The 22,150-nt window shown below is 34.4% G+C and overlaps 2 protein-coding genes across 5 annotated transcripts; both read left to right on the top strand.

Annotated features, from left to right (window-relative positions):
- The first annotated feature begins 500 nt into the window (after positions 1–500).
- LOC129290698 (coatomer subunit beta'-2-like) lies at positions 501–11,724 on the top strand. 3 transcript variants are annotated; one of them, XR_008588514.1, is made up of 26 exons: positions 501–656; positions 902–922; positions 1,135–1,196; positions 1,457–1,511; positions 2,749–2,785; positions 2,926–3,251; positions 3,353–3,484; positions 3,594–3,742; positions 4,760–4,828; positions 5,281–5,431; positions 5,522–5,587; positions 5,907–6,095; positions 6,484–6,624; positions 6,715–6,789; positions 6,931–7,107; positions 7,252–7,343; positions 7,426–7,542; positions 8,097–8,211; positions 8,344–8,415; positions 8,746–8,942; positions 9,054–9,147; positions 9,332–9,438; positions 9,556–9,688; positions 9,787–10,086; positions 10,621–10,684; positions 11,376–11,724. XR_008588514.1 is itself a non-coding variant. In XM_054927575.1 (26 exons), exons 1-25 carry the CDS (start codon positions 654–656, stop codon positions 10,638–10,640), a joined length of 2,742 nt encoding a protein of 913 aa, XP_054783550.1. In that variant the 5' UTR covers positions 501–653; the 3' UTR covers positions 10,641–10,684; positions 11,376–11,724. The 3 variants fall into 3 exon arrangements, 1 of the variants encoding a protein (XP_054783550.1); XM_054927575.1 differs by having other exon boundaries at positions 9,787–9,928; XR_008588513.1 differs by having other exon boundaries at positions 502–656; positions 9,787–10,003.
- A 3,763-nt stretch (positions 11,725–15,487) lies between these two features.
- Positions 15,488–20,386, top strand: LOC129291616 (nuclear pore complex protein NUP50A-like). 2 transcript variants are annotated; one of them, XM_054929075.1, is made up of 2 exons: positions 15,488–15,713; positions 18,463–20,386. In XM_054929075.1, exon 2 carries the CDS (start codon positions 18,524–18,526, stop codon positions 20,138–20,140), a length of 1,617 nt encoding a protein of 538 aa, XP_054785050.1. In that variant the 5' UTR covers positions 15,488–15,713; positions 18,463–18,523; the 3' UTR covers positions 20,141–20,386. The 2 variants fall into 2 exon arrangements, with proteins under 2 accessions (XP_054785050.1, XP_054785049.1); XM_054929074.1 differs by having other exon boundaries at positions 15,488–15,695.
- Positions 20,387–22,150: the final 1,764 nt, after the last annotated feature.

Below are 22,150 nucleotides of genomic sequence, written 5' to 3' on the forward strand. Positions count from 1 at the left end.
AACAATTCTTAATTAATTTTTAAAGCATGCTTATCTATGCAATACATATCATTCGTATGAAATTAGCTCTCCAATTAGACAGTTAATTGAAATGCAGTTAACTTTTTAATACTAAAAAGGTAATATTATTAATAATTATCAAATAAATTTAGATTTTCTACGCACTAACTAGTTGATCATCGGATTGGATTTTCAATTTTTCATTGCGTATTTCGGTAATCTCTCTCTCTCTACACACACACACGCACACACAAAAGAGCGGGGCCCATGGCGCCACCATGGCAAGCATGTCACCGGGCGCTTAGAACACGTTAATCAACACTGTAACACCCCAATAGACATTAGATAGTAATGACGAGATCTCGTCCGTCTATCTCATCGTCCCCTTCGGTCCACGGCCGATCCCCGCCCTCAGATACGACAGAGCCCCACGCGGTGGCATTTTCGTAATTACAGCTTTTAACTCACAGCATCGCCCCCTCTTTCTCTCTTCCACATCGCAATATTTACACTGCTCTCTCGTATACTTTGCGGAAAACGTCTTCCCTTCGAATTGGCTTCTGTGCACGATCTCCTGGGCTCGTCTTCGAATTCGCTTCTGATCTCCAAGGAGTGTTCTCGATTAAAGCGAGTTACATCTCCAATCTGTGAAAATGGTGAGCTTCTTGTCTGATCTGTTCCTTCACAAGCGCTTCTGCATTTCTGACACCTTAGATCTGGAGCGAGTTGGCTTCGATTTGATGCTCTCTGATTATGTTGTTAACTCTTTTGAAACTCATCCTTCTCGAAATTTGAGACTCTTAATTGCTTTGTTAGTTTTGTGTTTTGGATTTCTGGGGGATCTATTGTCGAATTGTGCACTGACTTGTGTCTGTTTGTTTCTTCTTACGTGCTTTTGCAGCCTCTCAGGCTCGAAATTAAGGTACTGATGTTTTTTCTATTCGATTCAAGGTCTATGTTATATTTTGGGCTCATGTCTTATACATATGATGATGTTGCTGTGGTTGGTTGCTGAGAAATGCTTAACTTGTCAACGAGATTTGTTCATTTCGAGTTCTCAGTAACCAAGCACAGTGTGGATTCCTATTTTACTGATTACTTTGCTAACGTCTCGCTTTGCTATTTCATTGACAGCGAAAGCTTGCACAAAGATCAGAGAGAGTAAAGTCCGTGGATCTACATCCAACAGAACCATGGTAATCCTTCATCATTCGCTGATTTTGTTCGAAAGTTTTTCATGCGAAGCTAAATTGGAACCATCTTTTAATTTTCCCATTCATTACTAAAATCTATTATTGCCTTCTTAATTTGATTATTTCTCATGTGCGGCATCTGTGAGGACTTTGCCAATACAAATCGTGTGATTGTCAACGGGATTACTGTTGACATAGGATAGGAAAATATTACATCGCTGGGTATTTTGCTGAATTGTGTGATGTTGCCATGGTTATTGCAGGATTCTGGCAAGTTTATACTCAGGAACTGTCTGTATTTGGAACTACCAATCCCAGGTATCTGAAATTTTTTAAATTGAGATTCTGTGTATTGTTAAAACTTATAGCTTGTGAGTTTTAGCCAAAGGATAAATGTAATCATTATGGTGGATATGTATTACTGCAAAGCATTGATTCAAGGTGAATTCTCTACCAAAATAGTTTGCTGTAAGGTACATGACATATTTTAGTGGCTTTATCAAACTTCTGAAACACTTAATCATACGCAGCAGAATGCATTTTCTGGTGTGCCTTTTGCATTCTTCTGTTCAAACTGAAAGATTAGAATTGTGAAATTTATTAGTATAATTAATTACGGTGATTCTGGATTGCTACCCCATGTTCATTTTTATCAGGCCCTTAGGCACACATGCATACCTATGAACACAAGGTACAGGTGCGCTACTCGAATGAGTATTTGAGTAAAGAGGCAAATATTGTAGAGGACCAACATGTGTATATTTAGTTACTGTATAGTTAGAGCTTAAGAAGCCTGCCCTCATGAAAAAGAAACAGAATGACCTTTTACTTATTGTTTATGTTGGAGCATGGTTGGAAATTACTGTAGCATTTTGTGCTTCAATGCCTACTTTTTTGTGAGAAACGAAGAGATATTAATGCCATTAGAAAGAAACATGAAGAAACAGAATGAGGGCTACAGCCACCGGCATCAATGTGTACTTGACAATCGGTAGCCATGTGAAATTTAAGTAACCATAAATTGGAATGAATAGAATGTTATTTTCACTCCATATGTAGCATCTTCAAAATGACGCATACCTTGTCAAAATAACAAAGGCTACTAGTGGCTCCCTTCAACACAAATTGGTTGTCAGTAACGTGTATGTCACAGTATTTTTGGTGAGATTCTGTGGTCTAAAATGTTCTGAATGTTCTTAAAGTCTAGTTATGCTGTCAATGCAGTTGAAAATTTTGAAAATAGTATTTCGTTTGGAAGAATATTATGTTTGCCTTTTGTTTTATAAACTTTGCATGCTGTATTTGGTGGTTATGAGGAGGATTCGGTGGTTTTCTGATACTTTTCCTGCTTGACCTATCATCAAATCTTGATCCTAATGATCACTTGCCGTGCATGCTACATCTGTTTCTAGATTTAAACTAAAAGATGATAGTTTCCAATTTTTGAACTCTTCGTTTGCATTTTTCCATTTTTCAAAAGCCTTTTTGCTTTAAATTAGTCAGTTTTAATTTGTACGGGGAGTACTTAGCTTTTATGCTGTTCATGCTGTTTCAGACCATGGCCAAGTCTTTTGAGGTTACTGAGTTACCAGGTACGTGATCTTTATCTGTTTTATTCTTTCTAATTTTTTTCCTATTTTTCTCCTTGGAATTGTTTGAAGGTGTATCTTTTCATTATATTATTCTAACTTAAAAGACCACAATGGAGCTCATGTACAGCGTGATTTTGCAGTTAGGTCAGCCAAGTTTGTTGCACGCAAACAGTGGGTGGTTGCTGGAGCAGATGATATGTTCATCCGCGTATACAATTACAACACAATGGACAAAGTTAAAGTTTTCGAGGCACATACAGATTACATTAGGTGCGTGGCGGTTCATCCTACCCTTCCTTATGTGCTGTCATCATCTGATGATATGCTCATAAAGCTTTGGGATTGGGAGAAAGGCTGGATTTGTACTCAGATATTTGAGGGGCACTCTCATTACGTGATGCAAGTGACATTTAATCCTAAAGACACCAACACCTTTGCCAGTGCATCTCTTGATCGCACCATAAAGGTATAATGAGTTCATGTCACTGGTTGTTTACTTCTTTCTCTTTGTTTAATTCTATCATGCCATGTAAAATATATAATTCTCCCGTTGCCTTCTCTTTCCAGGTTTGGAATCTTGGTTCACCTGATCCCAATTTTACATTGGATGCCCATCAGAAAGGGGTGAACTGTGTTGATTACTTCACAGGTGGTGACAAACCTTATCTAATTACTGGTTCTGATGATCACACTGCTAAGGTTTGCTTTTAATTTTTACTTCTTTTACTTTTCTTCTTATTTTTTCTTGTTTCATTTATCTATTTGTGAGTTTGAATTGAATTACTAAATAATAAAACCCATGAAACAGGTGTGGGACTATCAGGCCAAAAGTTGTGTTCAGACTCTAGAAGGTCACGCACACAATGTATCTGCTGTTTGCTTTCACCCTGAACTTCCTATTATCATTACCGGTTCTGAGGATGGCACAGTGCGCATATGGCACTCAACAACTTATAGGTAATATTTGCTAGACACAGGAGTTGTGAGCTCTATCTTTATGCTTATGTTACTTTGCACATTCCTCTCCCCTTGGGCCACCTTTTTTATGAGGTTGGATGCATTTTTTTGGGGTTTTAAGCTACCATTATACTTTAAATCCAGATTGGAAAGAGTTCATTTGTTGACTTTAATATCTAGAATTGATGATCACTTGAAGACTGTTGAATTTGATAATGGCAGACTTCATTGTTGTTTGTTACTTCTTCCCAATATTTTAAAAGCTCGACTTAGTTAGACTGTTAAGTCAGTTAACTGGTTATGTCAATTAGGCCTGTTGATTTCTTAAATGTATATAAAATTTAATTATTTAAAAAATAATTACTCTTTTTGTTAAAAAATGTAAGGCATTTTTAATCGAATCTCATTCTCTAATAAAGTAGTTATTTGTATTTAAATTAATCTTATTTTTTCACATTAACCCCTATTTAATTGGGTGTTTTACCCTAAAATAAATGTAAAGTGATTTATTCAATAGGGGCATTTTTGGGAAAAAGGTAATAATTACACCTTGAAGGACTAAAAATGTCTTACATTTTTTAATAGAGGGAGTATACGTATGTAAAATATACATGTGATTATTGTACCTGTAAAACATGAATCTATTATATATTTATATATTGTATCACTTGTTTGGACATATCTACTTGAAGATTAAGAATTGAAGATGCCAATCATGTTTCCAGTATGCAAAGCATTCATGGGGAACTAGGTTCAAACCCTACTGTATGCACAATATTTTTTTTAAGGTGATGACATGGTGGTTTTCAAGAACCCATGCCAGGTCACCAGTTCATGAGACAACCTGGCTGGTTTAAATGGTTTAGGCCAGTCTAAAGCAGTCAAACAGACAGAATAGGTTTGATTTGTTTACTGGACTTAATGCTTCGCTGTTTCCCAGTTTGACTAATTCAATCCAGGTTTCAGGATACTGCTTCACTTTTCTCCCTTATTATATTAATTTAACATGCCTTGCAGGCTTGAGAACACATTGAACTATGGTCTTGAAAGAGTTTGGGCAATTGGATACATCAAAGGTTCACGCCGGTGAGTTTGTTAATTTTTCATCCTGTTTTGTGATGGTTGCTTAGTTAGTGCCCATAGGATAAAACTTTTCTGTTGCAAGGCTAAAAATTTTAGCATGTGAAAAGTATGTGCGCAAAAAACAGGCTGTTTTATCTATTATTGTTAGTAAAAAAATAAATTCCATATGCCTTTATATACAAAAAAGGCCTTGTTGAGCTTTTTCATGAAAAGCCCGTTCAAACAAGCATGTATTCCACCAAAGCCTTTTGATAGTATCAAGAACAAAGCCTGCATTTTTGGTTACTGATTAGAGAAATTCTTTATATCCTCCTAAGGTGTGATGCCAGCTTATTTGTTTCAGTTTCACCTTATATGAAGCTTGAAATGGAGAATTTCATTATTGAAGCTGTAAAGTTATTTGTTTCATTCCACTCCCATTGCATAAAACAAAACCAAAACTTCTTTCTTTGCAGGGTTGTCATTGGCTATGATGAAGGAACTATCATGGTCAAACTTGGTCGAGAAGTGCCGGTAGCCAGCATGGATAACAGTGGGAAAATTATTTGGGCAAAGCATAATGAAATTCAAACTGTCAATATAAAGAGTGTAGGAGCAGACGTGGAGGTTTGAGCTCATTCATATCCTGAGCAAGAGGTGGAAAGTTTTTTATATATATGTATATTGACATACTGCTATAATTACTTTATTTCTTAGGTGGCCGATGGAGAAAGGTTACCTTTGGCTGTCAAGGAATTGGGCACCTGTGATCTCTACCCGCAGGTGAGCTGGCATCCTTCTGTTTTAGATTTGGTTTTGCACTTTTTAATTTGTGATCTAATTTTTTGATCAATTCTGCCCTGAATTTGCAAACCTTCATGAACCTTAGCAAATAACCCTGTACATCATTTTGCGAGTTAACCTTTTTCATATCCTCGTTGTATCTTTCTTGACATTATTTAGATATGTAGATAAACTCATACATTACATTGGTTGTGAACTGTATTTTGTGTGCCATTCAATCTACTTTAAAATAATAGTCTTCCTTTGGGTTCAAGTTTGTATGTAGTGACTGAACAGCTATTTACTAATTTGCTTTCAGTTTTTAAAGCACAATCCAAACGGCAGATTTGTTGTTGTGTGTGGAGATGGTGAGTATATTATTTACACTGCCTTGGCATGGAGGAATAGGTCATTTGGCTCAGCATTGGAGTTTGTTTGGTCTTCGGATGGGGAATACGCTGTCAGAGAAAGTACATCAAGGATTAAAATTTTTAGCAAAAATTTTCAGGTTTGTCGTCGATTAAATTGTTTTTGTTTTTGTTTTCCCTGGGTCCTGCAAAAGAAATGGTAAGAAACAACACTTTCTTACTATTTTCATTAGGAGGAAAGCAAAGAGCGCTTCTGTTCTTGTTGTGGTAATTAAGCTATGCTGGCTGTTAATTTTACTCAACCCAAGCGTTATGTCAAAACAATATGACAATAGCTTGTGAAATGTTCTTCCAATGCTGAATTGCTAATAACATATTTGCATTATAGTTTTGTGTATTGCAGAAATTGGTTCTAGTTCTGGAGAATTATTTATTATTTTCTTCTGTTTTAGATGCTTTTAAATAATTAAATGAAACAAATTTCTTCTTGGGAAATTGTAATCAATGTCCAACTAATGTGGAATGCAGGAAAAGAAGAGTATCCGACCTACATTTTCAGCTGAACGAATATTTGGTGGTACTTTACTGGCAATGTGCTCAAACGACTTCATCTGCTTTTATGATTGGGCTGAATGCAGGTTGATTCGTCGCATTGATGTTAATGTGAAAGTAAGTGCTTTAAATTAGATGACATGCAGTCATATGCTTTTCTTCTTCCAATTTTACATCTTCTTTTGCTTTGCCATTTCCTTGTATCAGAACCTTTACTGGGCTGACAGTGGTGATCTACTGGCAATTGCAAGTGATACATCATTTTACATCTTGAAGTACAATGTGAGGATTCTAAGAAAATTCATTATCTTCGTACAGTTGGCTTTTGCTGAAGAACTCTTTTTCCCTTACATTTATCTTTTTAATTTGCTTTATTTGCTGTGGTGTAAAGCATTGGAAACATTTAACAGTTCATTATTGCAGCGTGATGTTGTTGCATCATCGTTGGATAGTGGAAGACCTGTTGATGAGCAGGGTGTTGAAGATGCCTTCGATCTCCTTCATGAAATGAATGAACGTGTCAGGACTGGCATCTGGGTTGGGGATTGTTTCATCTATAACAATTCCTCCTGGAGACTTAACTACTGTGTTGGTGGTGAGGTATTAGGTCTTGTCCCTTCTAGGTTCAAAATAAATTGATAAATATATATATATATATATACATACATACATATATATATTTAGTCAACTACATGATTCTTATGAGGCCTCTTGATTTATAATACATTGATACAACGAATTCAGGTAACTACAATGTTTCATTTGGACCGTCCTATGTACTTGCTGGGATATCTTGCCAGCCAAAGTAGGGTTTATTTGATAGACAAGGAGTTCAAGTAAGTGGACCTTTTGTTTTTTAATATTTAAAGTCACAATTGTAATCTGGCCTGTTTTCTCTAATTATTTGATTTCTTGCAGTGTTATGGGGTACACACTGCTTTTAAGCTTGATTGAGTACAAGACTCTTGTGATGCGTGGTGATCTGGAAAGAGCCGATGAAGTTCTGCCAACAATTCCTAAAGAGCATCATAACAGGTTGCAGTTAACTTTGATTATGTTAATAGTAAGGAGGAAAAATTATCAGTTCTCTCATTTTAGAAATTCTGGTATATAAGTTTGAAACGTGCTTTTTGATAAAAGAACTGTGCTTCATAAATTTTCGTATATCTAATTATAATGTATTATATTCCCTTTCAATTTTTTCCTCGACAAAATATTTTGGTATGGTTCCCTAGTCAGCCTGATGGAATATGAGAATGCTTGTTCAGTGGCTGACCAGAGTATGTTCTGACAGTAATTTGTTTGGTTATTGATGGCTTGTAGGTTCTTACATTGTTTTTTATGTTATGATTTCTATCGGGCCTTTTTACTTCTAAGTTTTTGGTCTTTGCCTTAATGCTTTTATGGTTTTTTTTATCAACACATAATCTTATATGAATCATTGCAACGTCACTATTATATGTTCATTTCAACATTGCTTTGGTTTAGTTAATTGTTCTGTGGGCCTTGTATCATTTATTGGTACTTCAGATTTCAAATCTAAAGGTTGGCACTCATATGATCTGCATACTTTAATGATTTAATGATAGTGTGGCTCGTTTCCTGGAATCACGTGGGATGATAGAGGAAGCTCTTGAAGTAGCTACTGACCCTGACTACAGATTTGAGCTTGCCATACAGCTTGGAAGATTGGAGGTTGCTAAGGTAAGTTCATATATTGTACCTGTGAGGAGAAATCAGTAAACACGTGAAATTTATGATTGTTTCTTTCATCTGTCATGGGTATATTCAACAAGCTAATTCATACCTAGTGATACTGCATCATTCTTTTTGTAGAGTATTGCTACAGAAGTGCACAGTGAGTCTAAATGGAAGCAGTTGGGAGAGTTAGCTATGTCTACTGGCAAGGTGCTTATCTGTGTAACATATATATACATATTTGGGTGATTTCTCCAAGGCTTCAACATTTCTGCAAAATTGTTATGCCTAAATATCCATATGATTTCGTATTGTACTGCTTATTTTGATCATGTGTTCATGAGGAATTATTGGCCTTACTGAAGCTTATGCAAGAGGTTTTGCTAAGGCCAAATTGGAATTTCGGTTTAAAATTTTTTCTTCATTCTGGCGAATTATTAGAATTTTGAGTCTTGGGTCTTGTTACATTGTTACAAAATTGATTCTTGTTGGGTTTTTCTCCTGCTCCATTGCAGCTCACTCTATACTATGTTCTTGCAGTTAGAAATGGCCGAGGAGTGTCTAAAGCATGCAATGGATTTGAGTGGTTTGTTACTGCTTTATTCTTCTTTAGGTGATGCAGAGGGAATATCAAAACTTGCAACCCTTGCTAAAGAGCAAGGGAAAAACAATGTTGCATTCCTTTGCTTATTTATGTTGGGTAGGCTTGAAGACTGCCTGCAATTGTTGATAGAAAGGTAATTTTCTACAGTTTTGTTCTTATACTCTTTGAAATTAGTTACACAAGGAGGGGGAATTGTTTCAGATTAGAAGTGCAGTTATACATAGCTGTCTTGTGGTTTTTGCAGCAACCGGATTCCTGAGGCAGCTCTAATGGCACGATCTTATCTCCCTAGTAAGGTCTCAGAGATTGTGGCAATTTGGAGAAAAGATCTCAGCAAGGTAATTCTAATTCATATATGTAATGTTTACTGAAACTATGGAACTGCCTGACTTCTGTAGTTGGCAAGACAATTTTTGGGTTGGACTTCTGTTGTCATGTCCGGGTAGTTTTATCATTTTTTCCATAGGCATGTAGATCATACTTCAACTATACATCTCTCATATGTTTTTGCTGTTTGCCCAGGTTAATCCAAAAGCTGCTGAGTCATTGGCTGATCCTGAGGAGTATCCCAATTTGTTTGAAGACTGGCAAGTTGCACTTGCTGTTGAATCTAAAGCTGCAGAAACACGGTCAGTGTGTGGGAAACCATATTCACGAGAAACCATATTTTCTTACGGCTTTGATCATTGGTATTGGCGTTTTGCATACTATGTTCACTGACAAATTAGTTATTTTGTTTATTATAGGGGTGTTTATCCTCCTGCAGAAGATTACATTAACCATGCTGCCGAATCTCGCGTTACCCTTGTTGAAGCATTCAGAAACATGCAGATTGAAGATGCAGAGGAGCCTCTTGAGAATGGGGACTCAAATCATGAGGTATGCTGATCATTTGAAGTTCACAAATAAATGTGTAGTGTTTGATTCTTTATATTCTAAGTAATGGGGAAAAATTTGTCTGTATCCCTTTGTTACAGTTAACTGAACAAAATGGAGAAGAGCACGTTACAGAGGAACTGAATGGAGAGGTAGGAAGCCAAGAGGAGGCAGTTGTTGTGGATGCTGACTCTGCAGATGGTGCAGTACTTGTTAATGGCAATGAGGCTGATGAACAGTGGGGTACGAATAATGAAGGAGCCCTGTCAGCCTAAAAGCAATTGGTTGGGGCAGTGTGAAAATCCAATTTTGTCTCTGGTGATTAATTGTTTCTGAAGTGCCATTTCTAACTCCCGTTTAGACAACTTGCTGACTTACTCCATTTCTTCTAGCTTTTATGGGTGAATTGATTCTTAAATATTATAATGCTGCATATTTGGGAACGGATGACCACATCTCCTTCATTACCTATTTTTCCGTGGGTTTGTATGGCCATTGGGTTGGGATTTCTTAGCATAATGCTAATTGCACTTTCTGAGCTCCAGTTGATTAAATTGCCCTGGCTTATCTCTTGGATATAGTCATTGCTATATAGGTTTCCTTTATAATCTTGTGTACTATCAGGTTAACATCTCAATCTGATGGCTGTAATTTGTATTTTCATGAAGCTGTCAATGTAGCTTTTGATCATTGCATATGGCCCATAGAGTGTTTTTCCCCTTAACCAAATCCTGAAGGCACCCTACTTTCTGAATTGCCCTTGGCAAACTCTTTCCATATAGTAGCTTCTGTTGAATCTGCGGAGATTTTTACTTGATTATTTACCATAGCATTATTGACCTGAACTAGGAATGTCTTTGTATTTATACTTGCATTTCTAATTTTGCTTGATTCGAATTTCTTGGTCCTCACTCAATTTTCTCCTTTTCTGGCAGTGCTTACACCACATCACTAGTTAACATCAAGGACAGTTGGTTCCAGCTCCTAGGAATATTTAAGGTTAGGAGAAGAGCAAAAGTACTGTGGATAAGTTTCCACATCCGGTTCTTGTATTGATATCCAACTTAGTCTGTATCATCTGTATTGCATGTGCTTGTAAGATGTTACACCTACTTACCTTGGGAAAATACAATAGTAGGTCCATGTACTTTGATTGTGTTTTGTTTTTAGTCTTTATAGTTGTTCTCAATGCTTTTAGTTTGATCCATCTTAGTCTATATAGTTTTAAAAAATTCACATAATGACCATGAATTGATTTGATGGAGTTAATTTTGCTGTAACTCTGTTATTCCTTTTGCTGACATGGTAAAAATATACTGACATAAAAATAAATTGACTAGATATGATTAAAAATAAAAGATAGGGGGCAAAAAAGCTTCCTTATATAATTGGATTTAACAGAATGTGGCAGATGAAGGCATGATTAAGTACACGTAAACAATATGGTTAATAGAGTTAAGTATACCTTAGCAAAATTAACTCTCAATGCCAGTTCATGATCTTTATGTGCATTTTTGAATTATAGGGATCAATGTTGCAGACGGATCAATCTATAGGGATTGAGAATAGCGAAATATAACTATAGGAATTAAAAACAAAATGCAATCAAATTAGAGGGATTTACTGATGTATTTTCCCTATTACTTTTCTTATATGCTGCCATTTTCATTTTCTCTAGTTTGAACTGCAGGTTTTCTTAAGGAGGCGATGTTAGCATTGTGCGGACTGGCTGTTTCTGTTTCCTGGTGTTGTGGTTTGGTAGTGGCCTGAGTTTTCTCATTTTGTACGTGGTATAATACTATCTCATAGGTTCAGGTAGTTACAATTTATTAGAATTTATAGAAGATTCTTTTTGAGGCGTTTGACCTCAAATATTCTCTCGTGCCATTGTGAATGTAGAAAAGCGGAATTATGATTGCGTGTTCTGATTCTAGGTAGTCCCTCTGAAGTGAAATCTTGCTCATGGTTTTCACTTTGATATTTACTTGGATTGTAATCATGGACTCATAATAGAGAAAATAACCATTCTTCCTCAAGAACATCTGTCCCGTTTCTGTTGATGACTTCATTCTTCCCTAACATCTCTCCCATTTCTGTTCGTCGTGGTTTTTAAGGATAGGCAACCTGAATTCACCAGTGGGAGTGAACTTGTGACCTTCCACTTATAAGGAAGCTTACATGCCATTGGGTTATGAAATCATTGGCTCGTGTTTTCCTTTATCATATTTCTACTGCTATTCTAATTAAATTAATGGTACAAATTATTCTTAGGAACTATCAAATTTAGTGTGTGTTTGGTTTTTAGTTTGTTTAAAATTAATTTGATGAAAGTTCATTTGGCAAAAGTTAATTTGATGAAAGTCAGTTATTGTAATGAAATTTGTGTTTGGATATATTTTTTTCAAAAGTCAGTTTAATAAATTAAAAGTTGTTTGGGTTAATAAAAATTTGTGTTTTGAAATGTACTTTTTAATGTGCAATGACAAAAAAGAATATTAATTTATAATAACTTATAATTTTTGTTATACAAATATAATACATTAAAAATGTTTAAAAAATGTAAAACAAATTTAAAACAATATAAAATTTAAAATGTTAGATAATAAAAATAAAAATATATAATTTAATATTAAAAAAATTATGTAATAAATAGTTATTTATTATTTACATTCTATACGGTTATTTTGATATTTGGTCTTTAATATAAGTTATTCCCATTTTATAAAAATTTTTATATATAATTCTAAAAATATATTTCTAAATATTTTAAAAAAGAAGTGTAACATTTTTATTGTAAAAAAAAAAACTCTTCTCATTATCAATTACTTTTTATTTAAATTTAAAAATGAAAATGAAAATTAGTTTAATTTTAAATTAATTTTGGTACATTAACTAACATGCATTAATTTTAATAAATTAATTAAAAATGACTCGTATACAATATTGAACGAAATATATGGTAAAGTAAAATTTGATTAATGGCTTCATGAGCCATCAGCTTGATATAAGTAGGGTTGAGCTTGTGAGCCACGTGTAAAAGTTAAATTTTGTTGGATACAATTGTCATTTTACATGATAAGGATAATTTTGTAATCTGTCAATCTCACACAAAGAAAGTGAATTTACATTTGAAAAGCTAGACTAAGGAGCTTTTCATTTTCTCCATTTGAAACCCATTTAAAAGTTCTTTTTTCAAAGCATATCTCATCTAAAATATACATTTCAAACAATATTCTACATCCTAAAAGTTAAAAGCCACTTTTGGAATGTGAAACGTGCTGTATCCAATTGCACTCTTAATTAGACAATTTATCATTGACAAGTCTTTTTTGCAAAAATTTTTATTGGTATCTTTTTCAAGTTATAACCATTATTAGGATGAGTTTAAAATATTAGTTAAAAGATGCTTAAATGTTTATACATAAGTTGTATTTCAAATCTAAAACATAAATAGAAAATAACAAGTTTAGGCAAACTATTCAAACTCTCACTTTTAAATACATCAGAAACATCTCTTTTTAGGCTCTTCAGATTTGAATGAATTTGAACTGAAAATTTGTAATGGGAAGATCATCAGTGTTAACATCAATGGATTTTGAACTGAATTGAATGAAGCTAATTTTAAAGATTTTGTATTGACTAAAACGGCTATAGTTAGCTCACTCTTTCAATCACAGAGGAAGAACATTATTTATCAATAATGAGTAAAATTTCAGAGGGATGAAATGGCAACCATAAATTGAGTTTTTAATCTTTCAAAACTTACGAGGATAGTTAGTAATATAAGACTATGACCAAAACATAAGAAAAAAATAACAGCAACAACGGCAGTTTTGGAGATATAAGAGTGTGTGTCTATTTCAACTTTTGACGTAAAACCAATGGCAAAAATACAATTAATATCTGTTTTAAAACATTGTAATTAATATATAAGGATGTGATATGTCTTGTAGTTGTATAGTGATACAATGCTGAATAGTAATTCATAAGGCTGCTCCACATTATTCATCCATTAGTCATATTGATAAGGTGGAACGATACTGTTAAATAAGAAATAGAATGGAAAGAATACTTGAAAACAACTCATCAGAATAGAATTCCATCATAATGGCCATTACCGGAGAAGATTAAAATGTTTATGTAGCAGGTGACACATGAGAGACTAATGACTAATTCATTCACTCAGAACAAATACAAGCATGCTGCTTTTCAGGAGTAGAACCAAGAGATCCCAAGATGGAATCCACCACCAGAAGGCATACTCTCTGTGGACATTGACACCTCTATTATAAGATGAGAACATGCAGGCTGTGGAGGAATTATCAGGGATGCAAAAGGCCACTGGATTCTGGGATTTCAACGTGGAATTAGGGAAGCTTCGATTTTAAAGACAGAACTCATTGCCATAAAGTTTGGCCTACAAGTTGGTCGACAATAAGGTTATGACAGTATTGAATTATTTAAGAACTCGTTAGAAGCCTTAAATGTCATCTTCAGAGATCGTGGGCCTTGTCATCCTTTTATTGAAGTAGTTAGACATATCAGATAACTCATATATGATGATTGGAATTGTTCAGTTTGTGAGGTACCAAGGGACTTAGTTCGCTGCGCTGATTTTTTTGCGAGGACTGCTCACGAAGCTGGAAATGGAGTCTCGTTGATCCAGTCATGCCCATCAGGATGCTTCAATATGGTTCTGCACAACACTAATCTGTCTTCTTAATTCTCTTCAAGCTAGTCTTGCCCTCTTGTTTTTGCGTGTTTTTTTTTCTTTTTTAAAGAATAGATTTCCATAAGAATAAGACTATATCATTCTAATTCTAGCTTAAAGCATAATATATCAAAGATCACTTTTCATGCATAAGATTATCAAAATTCTTAAGAAATTTCATTATTATTTTTTTATTTTTATTAATTTTATCAAAATACTTAATACAATAAAAAAAACACACATAATAAATTACATTTTTGACTTGATGTATATATTTATTAAATTCATGAAAGTCAAATATTTTTGAAAAACATACAAATTTCTTTTTAAGGAATCAACTTGTAAACTTTTTGCTCTTTGGATAAATATTTTTGAAAAACATACAAATTTCCCTTTAAGGAATCAACTTGTAAACTTTTTGCTCTTTGGATATGTCTCAGAAATGATCATGTATTTTACTTTTTAAGATCTACGCATTTTAGGCGAATCTGATACTGTCATATCCTAGTCAAATTCATATCTCATCCACATCCACTCCTTTATTTTTATTTTTTGGTACAGTAATTTTTTAATTTTTTCCAACCATCCACTCATTCCTCTTTTTTTTTTTTTGGACTTTCCATGCATCAAGATTCTGAGAAAATCAATTTTGTCTCTATATTTTACCTCCATTTTAAGCTGGTCACTTAAATATTTTTTTAAAATTAAATAATTCCTGACACAACTATTTCAGAGTTAATCCCTATGCTATATCTTGGTCCCCAAGTGGTACATAAATCACACCAACAAGATCCATCCCTAATCTGATGACATATTGACACACAGAAATTCACTCTAAAAATAAGTTTTCAAGTATACAGTGAGTGCTTTTGAAAATTTTCAAATATAATAAAATAACCTATTTGAAAATAAAGGTCAATTATATGGACCAATCAAGACATAATTAATTTTCCCCAAATTTGTGTATATTTCAGAAATTCAGAAGCCCAAAGTTTTTTTTTTTCTGAGCCCAATCTTTGAACGGAATCTCTGCCCAGAAGCCCTATTCAGAGACGTGTCTCTCTCAAGAATAAAAACCCTTCCTCTGCTCAGCTAAATCACTGAAATGCAAGGAGGGAGAAACTGAATCCCCTCTCTCTGTCTTCCATATCCGAACACTCGCAATAAATTGAAATTCCGAACTCTAGGATTTCAGCTTACTCTCTCTGGATTTTTCGCTCTCTTTCTAGGTAGTATTTTCTCTCGCTTTCAGCAAAGCTTTTCCCCCCGCCGCCGCTAAGGCTCTTCTTGCTTCCTCTGGTGAGTGCTGTTTTCCGGGTACTTCATCGCCCGAGCTCAGTTTAGTACTGTTATGTTAGTGTAATTCTGATATTCTGCCTCGTGATTGCGAAATGTTCTTCTCATAGTTAGCTAATATGCGTAGAGTAGGGTTTTAGTTTTTTTTTTTTTTTTTGGTTTCTGGAAAATGAAGTTACGGCTTTTAATTTTTCTTTATCATGGTACTTTCTCAAAGGCCTTGAACTCCAGTGATGTTGGTCTACTTTAGTCTTTGATTTGTTTTTCGTTGGTATTATTAGTTTAACTAGGTATTAGGATTATTTTTGTATTCCTTCAATATTCTTTGATACATTGGGAACTTTTTGAGGAAACTTCTTTTACATTTGAGAGAATTGTGTGCTAACTCTTGCGTTTTCTTTGGTATGTTTAACCCTTTCCTGTTGTCTTTCTCAAATTACTTTTGCCTGTGATGGCTGAACTCGTATTCATTGCTTTATCATATGGAAGGGTTATTGAAGATCTGAAAGATGGTAGTAGTCCTGATTTTTCTGAAACCAGTGTGAGAACGTTGGAGTTGTTGTCAATTCATTTACTAATATTTATAAATGATGATGATGTTATCAATTATGATTTGTATGGCTATTATAATACGTTAAAATTTCAAACTAAGTACTCAATCAATTCTTTCATTTTCAAGTTTTCTCCCAAAGAATTATATCATTTTCAGAAACGGCATGGAAACTTAATCTTACTTCAGCAATTAACTGCTTCTGAATAATTGTACTACTATCTGAGACTGTACATCTCCTATCACTTTGTTGCTTTTTTCGCTGGTGATTTGCATTATTTGCATGCTTGGATTGCTCAAGAGTTATACATCCTTGTTATAATGTTGATCACTTGCAGGGGAGGAACCAGCCTTTGAATTCAAGGGCGGCCAAGTTTTTTTCCCCACTAAAATCAATATGCATATTATTTATTTAATTTTTTTCTAACTTAATAAAATGAAATAACAATAATAAAATCAAATATTTAAGCTTATATATACAATGTAATTTGCCTAAAGTATGAAGAACTCTCTTGAGCTTTGAGGCAATTGCACAGAACCCCCTAAATTTTAAAAGCTTAGAATTGACTTCCTTAACTTGTTATTTTTTAACTAAAGACTCCTCTACTGTTATTTTTTAGTTATCTTATTAATAATAGAAGTTGTCATTTCATATTAAAAAAGAAAAATCAGCAATGTGACATCTGACGTAAGCCAATAATAATAGAAACATATGGATAAAGTTTTAATGAGGCTATTAGTAGCTTACATTGGACATCACATAAGCTGCTATGCATCTTTTTTTTTAATATTACACGATAACTTCTGTTGGTAAGATAATTAAGAAAAATAGCAGTAAGAAAGTAAGTGGTAAAAAAAAAAATTAAAAAGTTAGGGAGATTTGTTTCGTTAGTAAAAATAAAAGATAACTTCTCTTAGTTTTGTTAGTAAGATTATATACCTTAACGTGTATGTGCTTTAATGTGATGTGTGTATTACCTAACCTAATATAATTATGTGCAAAGAAGGAGTGGGGTTTTGTTTGGTTATGGTGTGGTGGGGCGGGGAAACCAAAGAAGAAATTAAAGAGACCAAGGCTTTAGCATTAACAGCATGTCATGTATATATATGAGAAGCATGGAGCCCTTACCATCAACGTGGGTTCGCCCCTGCTCAGTTGATTCAAATTGAATCTTGTGTACTTTTTTTTTCTTTCTTGAATTACAAGTAGGCAAAGCCTTAAAAGGATACAGCCAGATTATTTATTCTGTTTTAATGTTTGGCCATTTCTTTCTCAAAATCAAGGAATCATGATCAAGATTGCAAACATATAAAATCACCTGTTTAATATCTTTTGTCTACATGTGATAGATGAATTCATTATGGATGTACTTATGTTGGCTTCTGTTTTTGTCCTTTACTAAGGATCTCTGTGTTTCCGTGTGAAAATTTATTGATTCACTATTTTGTAGTCTTCCAAGATTTTTTTTTTTATTTCCTGCAAATGTTTGTGTGCAAAATTACTTAGGTTGTTATGGGACTTCCTAAATCAATCACTGGTTTATGGTGTTATTGTCCATGTACTCTTCTTTATGTTTATTTGCTTGAAATAGTTGGCTTTTGAAAGTGTTGTGCATGGAAGTTTCTTCTGTATGTATGTTTCCTCAACATATGTGATACAAACAGAGTTTTATGATCTCCACTCATTAATTTACTTCTTTTTCGCCTTCAAAGATAGTGCTGTTAATATCAATGAGATAAAACATGCAGTTACCTTGGAGGCAAGCTTGTCTAGGTGAATACAGCATGCATACTGTCTGCAGTTTCTCTAACTTTAAACCTTGATTGATTAACTTCATTATTTGCAAGAAACATAATGATGAATTTAATTGGCTCCGAGGATTTTTTTTTTTAAATATCTATATCTATGGATTCCCTTATCCCTCAAAACTTGCCCATGCTGTGAATAATGGAAGTAGTTTGTTTGTAGCAGGAAGAAAAAATGTTTCATTGTGAACTTTATATTGGATGATTTTCTGTTGTTGCCTTTGTGTCTGTTGGATGATATTTGTGTTTTACTCACAATGTGGTGATTGTGCTTATTTTTAACCCTTATTTTGGGTGTACATATGAATCGTTATGCATATGCTATGATTTTTACACTTATACTGTTCTTATTACCTTAAGTTTTGTCTTCTAGTTGAGGAGAAAATATTAATATCTTACTTTTTTTTACTGCAGTTATTTCCTTATTTGGTGAAATAGAAGTTCTGGAGTTGTATTCCATTGATTTCTTTCTTCAATGGGGGATGCTGACAATGCCCTTCCACCTTCAAAGAAAAGGGCTGCTGGAAGGGAGCTCTCTCGAGACACTCCCATTGATGATGAGGAAGATTCCACAGAAACTGAGAGTGGGACTTTTAAGAGGGCCAGTGATGAAGTTTTGGCAACTAGGAGAATAGTTAAAGTTCGTCGCCAACAGACCAATGCTGCTCCATCCACAAATCCTTTTGCTGGAATACGCTTGGTTTCTCCTGAGTCCAGTGCTACACCTACGGAAGCTACCCCTAAAGCACAAGCAACTAGTGAGAACACTGTTGCAGATGATACAAAATGTACTGATGGTGTGACTTGTGATTCTGAGAAAGCTAAAGATGGGGATATTAAACAATTAGAGAGCAAAGTTGATGAGTCAGGGAAGAAATCTACTGAGATTAAGGATGCTGCTGAAGAAAATGTTGTTAATAGAGAGGACACTGCAGAGGAGAGCACTGGTGAAAAATCTGAGGTAGATAAACAACAAAGAGAGGACCATGATAAGAATGATAATGAGGATAAGAAGGATGCTGATGATAAGGAGACTGCTACTGAGGCGGATGTAGAACAAACTAGTAAAAATGATGGAGATAAGAAAGGTGCTGAAGCAAAACTGAGTGCTGGCGAGGTAGATAAAGAACAAACTGATAAAAATAGTAATGAGGATAAGAAGGATGCTGAAGATAAAGAGAATCCTGGTGAGGTGGAAAAAGAACAAACTAAGGTTGGTGATGATACAGTAAACGATGATCAGAAAGGGAAGAAGGATGCTGAAGATAAAGAGAATACTGGTGAGGTGGAAAAAGAACAAACTAAGGTTGGTGATGATACAGTAAACGATGATCAGAAAGGGAACACTGATAATGTGGCTAAGGAAGACAACACAGTTGAAAGACAAGAGACTAGTTCAGAAGGAACTTCTTTGAAGTCATTTCAACAGCTTTCAAGCAGCCAAAATGCATTTAGTGGTCTCGCTGGAACTGGATTTTCTGCTTCCTCATTTTCCTTTGGGTCTTTATCAAGTGAAGGATCTGCTCTGGGTAGCGGTTCTGGTTCAATTTTTGGAATTAAAAACGATAAGCCTTTTGGTCTGGGTTTATCTAACAATGGAACTTCTGTTTTTGGGGCAACAGGCGCCTCTGCTGCTGCTAAAGCTGAGGGAAGTGGTTTCCCACCAATGCAGGAGGTCGTAGTTGAAACGGGCGAGGAAAATGAGAAAGTTGTGTTCAATGCAGATTCAATATTATTTGAGTTTGTTGATGGCAGTTGGAAGGAACGAGGAAAGGGTGAACTGAAGGTGAATATTTCTTCAGGAGGGAATGAAAAGGCCAGACTTCTCATGAGGACAAGGGGTAATTACAGGCTGATTTTAAACGCACGTCTCTACCCTGATATAAAGCTCACCAATATGGAAAAGAAAGGTGTTACTTTTGCCTGCGTCAATAGTGCCAATGAAGGGAAAGATGGCCTCTCAACATTTGCCTTGAGATTCAAGGACGGGTCCATAGTGGAGGAATTTAAAGCCACGGTCATGGCTCACAAGGGCGAGAAAGCGACAGTTCTCAAGACCCCAGAAAACTCCCCCAAGGCTTCTGACGGTTAATTTAAGAGAGGATCTTGTTGATCTGTTTTCTGAGTCTGTCAGTCTTTAGGAAGGAAAATTTTTACTCTTATGAGTTAAATCCGCATGCCTTTTGTATGGCAGAGTCTACCATATTTGACTATTTGTATTTTAATTTGGGTCGGGTCTACTGTCTCTGTCCAACCGATATGGGAACTTGTTTTTGGATAAATCTTGGATTCAGATTACGCAGGAATATTTAATGATACTATATCCCAATATCACGGAGATGATGTCTTGTCAAACGGAAGAAGGAGAGTCATCAGAGGAAAGTTTGAGCGTTTGTTATTGGTTTCTTGATAAAAGTATAATAATGAAGCTTATGGGTTATTTCATATTAAGACTGATAGTGCTGCGGCAAATCACTACGATTTCAAGTTAGATTATTCCAAACTTTTTTCTGGGTGAACTTGGTTATTTCAAATTTACTAGCTTATTTTTAATTTATGTTTTCATGTTTCTCTTTGAGGTTTCTTTACTTTGAGGAACTGGGTTTTTCGTTTGTAAGTAAACTACTTTTTTTTATTTGCACATGAGTAGAGTGAAATTAAAAGTTTAATTCGTACATTTAAAACCGATAGGCCATTTTGAAGGTGGTAGCTTCAAGTTATGAGTAGAGGGTGGTGAAGTGGTCTTTATAGTTTATTCTTCAAAATAAACAAACTATGTAGAGTCTCACATCACAGCTCACAACACAGGGGGATAGTCATCTCACTCATCTTAGATGTGTAATATATTTTTAAAAGTTTGATAAATGATAAAGCACAATAATGTCTTGCAATCTATATAATTAATTCTAACTAATGGAATAAAGATTTATTGTTGGTATTGGTAAAATGACAATGCAATGTAAGGCAATCTATGACGTGTTGTGGTTTTTGAGCTAAGTGAGCAATAAAGCGAGCACAATTATTAATTTTTATATACACATGTTTATAAGTAATCTTTCAATCCATCATAAAAAGATTCCTAATGATTTGAACAATGCTGTAGCTCAAATAGTTAATGTCATGAATGTTTGTAATTTTTTGAATAGCTTCAATAAAACCAGTGCATAATTTAATCTTCCTTGCATAATTTAATCTTCGTGGAATCATGAAACCAACAAAATTGTGACTTTTCATAAATGATCATGAGCTGATTCAATATCACTCTAGATAATATCTTTTCGACGTAACTATGATTGTAAAAGGTAATACATATTGAATCAAATAAAAGATTTTGTATGTTACACAACTCTTTTGAGAAAAATGAAATTCACTTCCTTTTGTATGAGGAAGGCACAGCAAAAGCAATCAAGCCATAAGATTATAAAGCCTATAGATAATAACACTCTTCAAATCCTTGACAAAAACCAATCCCGACAAAAACTTGTGTAAAATAAGCAAACCTAACTTGGAGAAAAATAAATTTCTTAGAAGTCTAAACAATATGACCTTGCATGTCAAAATAATGATTTTTCTCACCTCGATATTTTAAATTTTCTTTGATGGATACCAAACACAACCTTGTAGACTAACCCTTGTTAGATTAGTAGGGTGACCCAATTTATCACATACAATGGAAGTAACTACCTTACAACTTGTGTATCAAGTTTCACTAGCTCTAACTATTATTGACTTATTCACCAAAAAAAAAACTCATATTGACTTTTTAAAAAAGATGGTTTTATCTGTGTATGAAACTGAGTTTGTTCTCCTCCTCTTTTAACTCCCTCTTTTTTCTCTTGTTACTCTAAATTCTAGGAACTTTATGATTAAAAAAAATGTAAAGATTTGGATTTCTTAATTAATTAATATCCGGATTTAAAAAAGAACCCAATCCCATCTTCCACTTCTAATTATCATATAGACTTTCCTACCAATCATGTTCTTTTCATGAACTTGGATGAAGGTGTCCAATCTTGATAACCATGTCAATGTTGCTCCAAGTATTCATCCAAGTTAGTGTAAATATATATGCCTTGGCAAATTTTATATATGAAAATGAAAA

This window comes from Prosopis cineraria, unplaced genomic scaffold (assembly GCF_029017545.1).
Source record: "Prosopis cineraria cultivar Desert tree isolate PC_DT_omini unplaced genomic scaffold, ASM2901754v1 PC13, whole genome shotgun sequence".
Taxonomy (NCBI): Eukaryota; Viridiplantae; Streptophyta; class Magnoliopsida; order Fabales; family Fabaceae; genus Prosopis; species Prosopis cineraria.

What these genes read in the sequence shown, in the direction of transcription:
- LOC129290698 (XM_054927575.1), top strand. An exon ending in CTACATCCAACAGAACCATG is followed by an intron (nt 1,197 to 1,456) that starts GTAATCCTTCAT and finishes TGGTTATTGCAG; the next exon opens with GATTCTGGCAAGTTTATACT. An exon ending in CTCTTGATCGCACCATAAAG is followed by an intron (nt 3,252 to 3,352) that starts GTATAATGAGTT and finishes TTCTCTTTCCAG; the next exon opens with GTTTGGAATCTTGGTTCACC.
- LOC129291616 (XM_054929075.1), top strand. Translation starts at nt 18,524, where the DNA reads ATGGGGGATGCTGACAATGCCCTTCCACCTTCAAAGAAAAGGGCTGCT.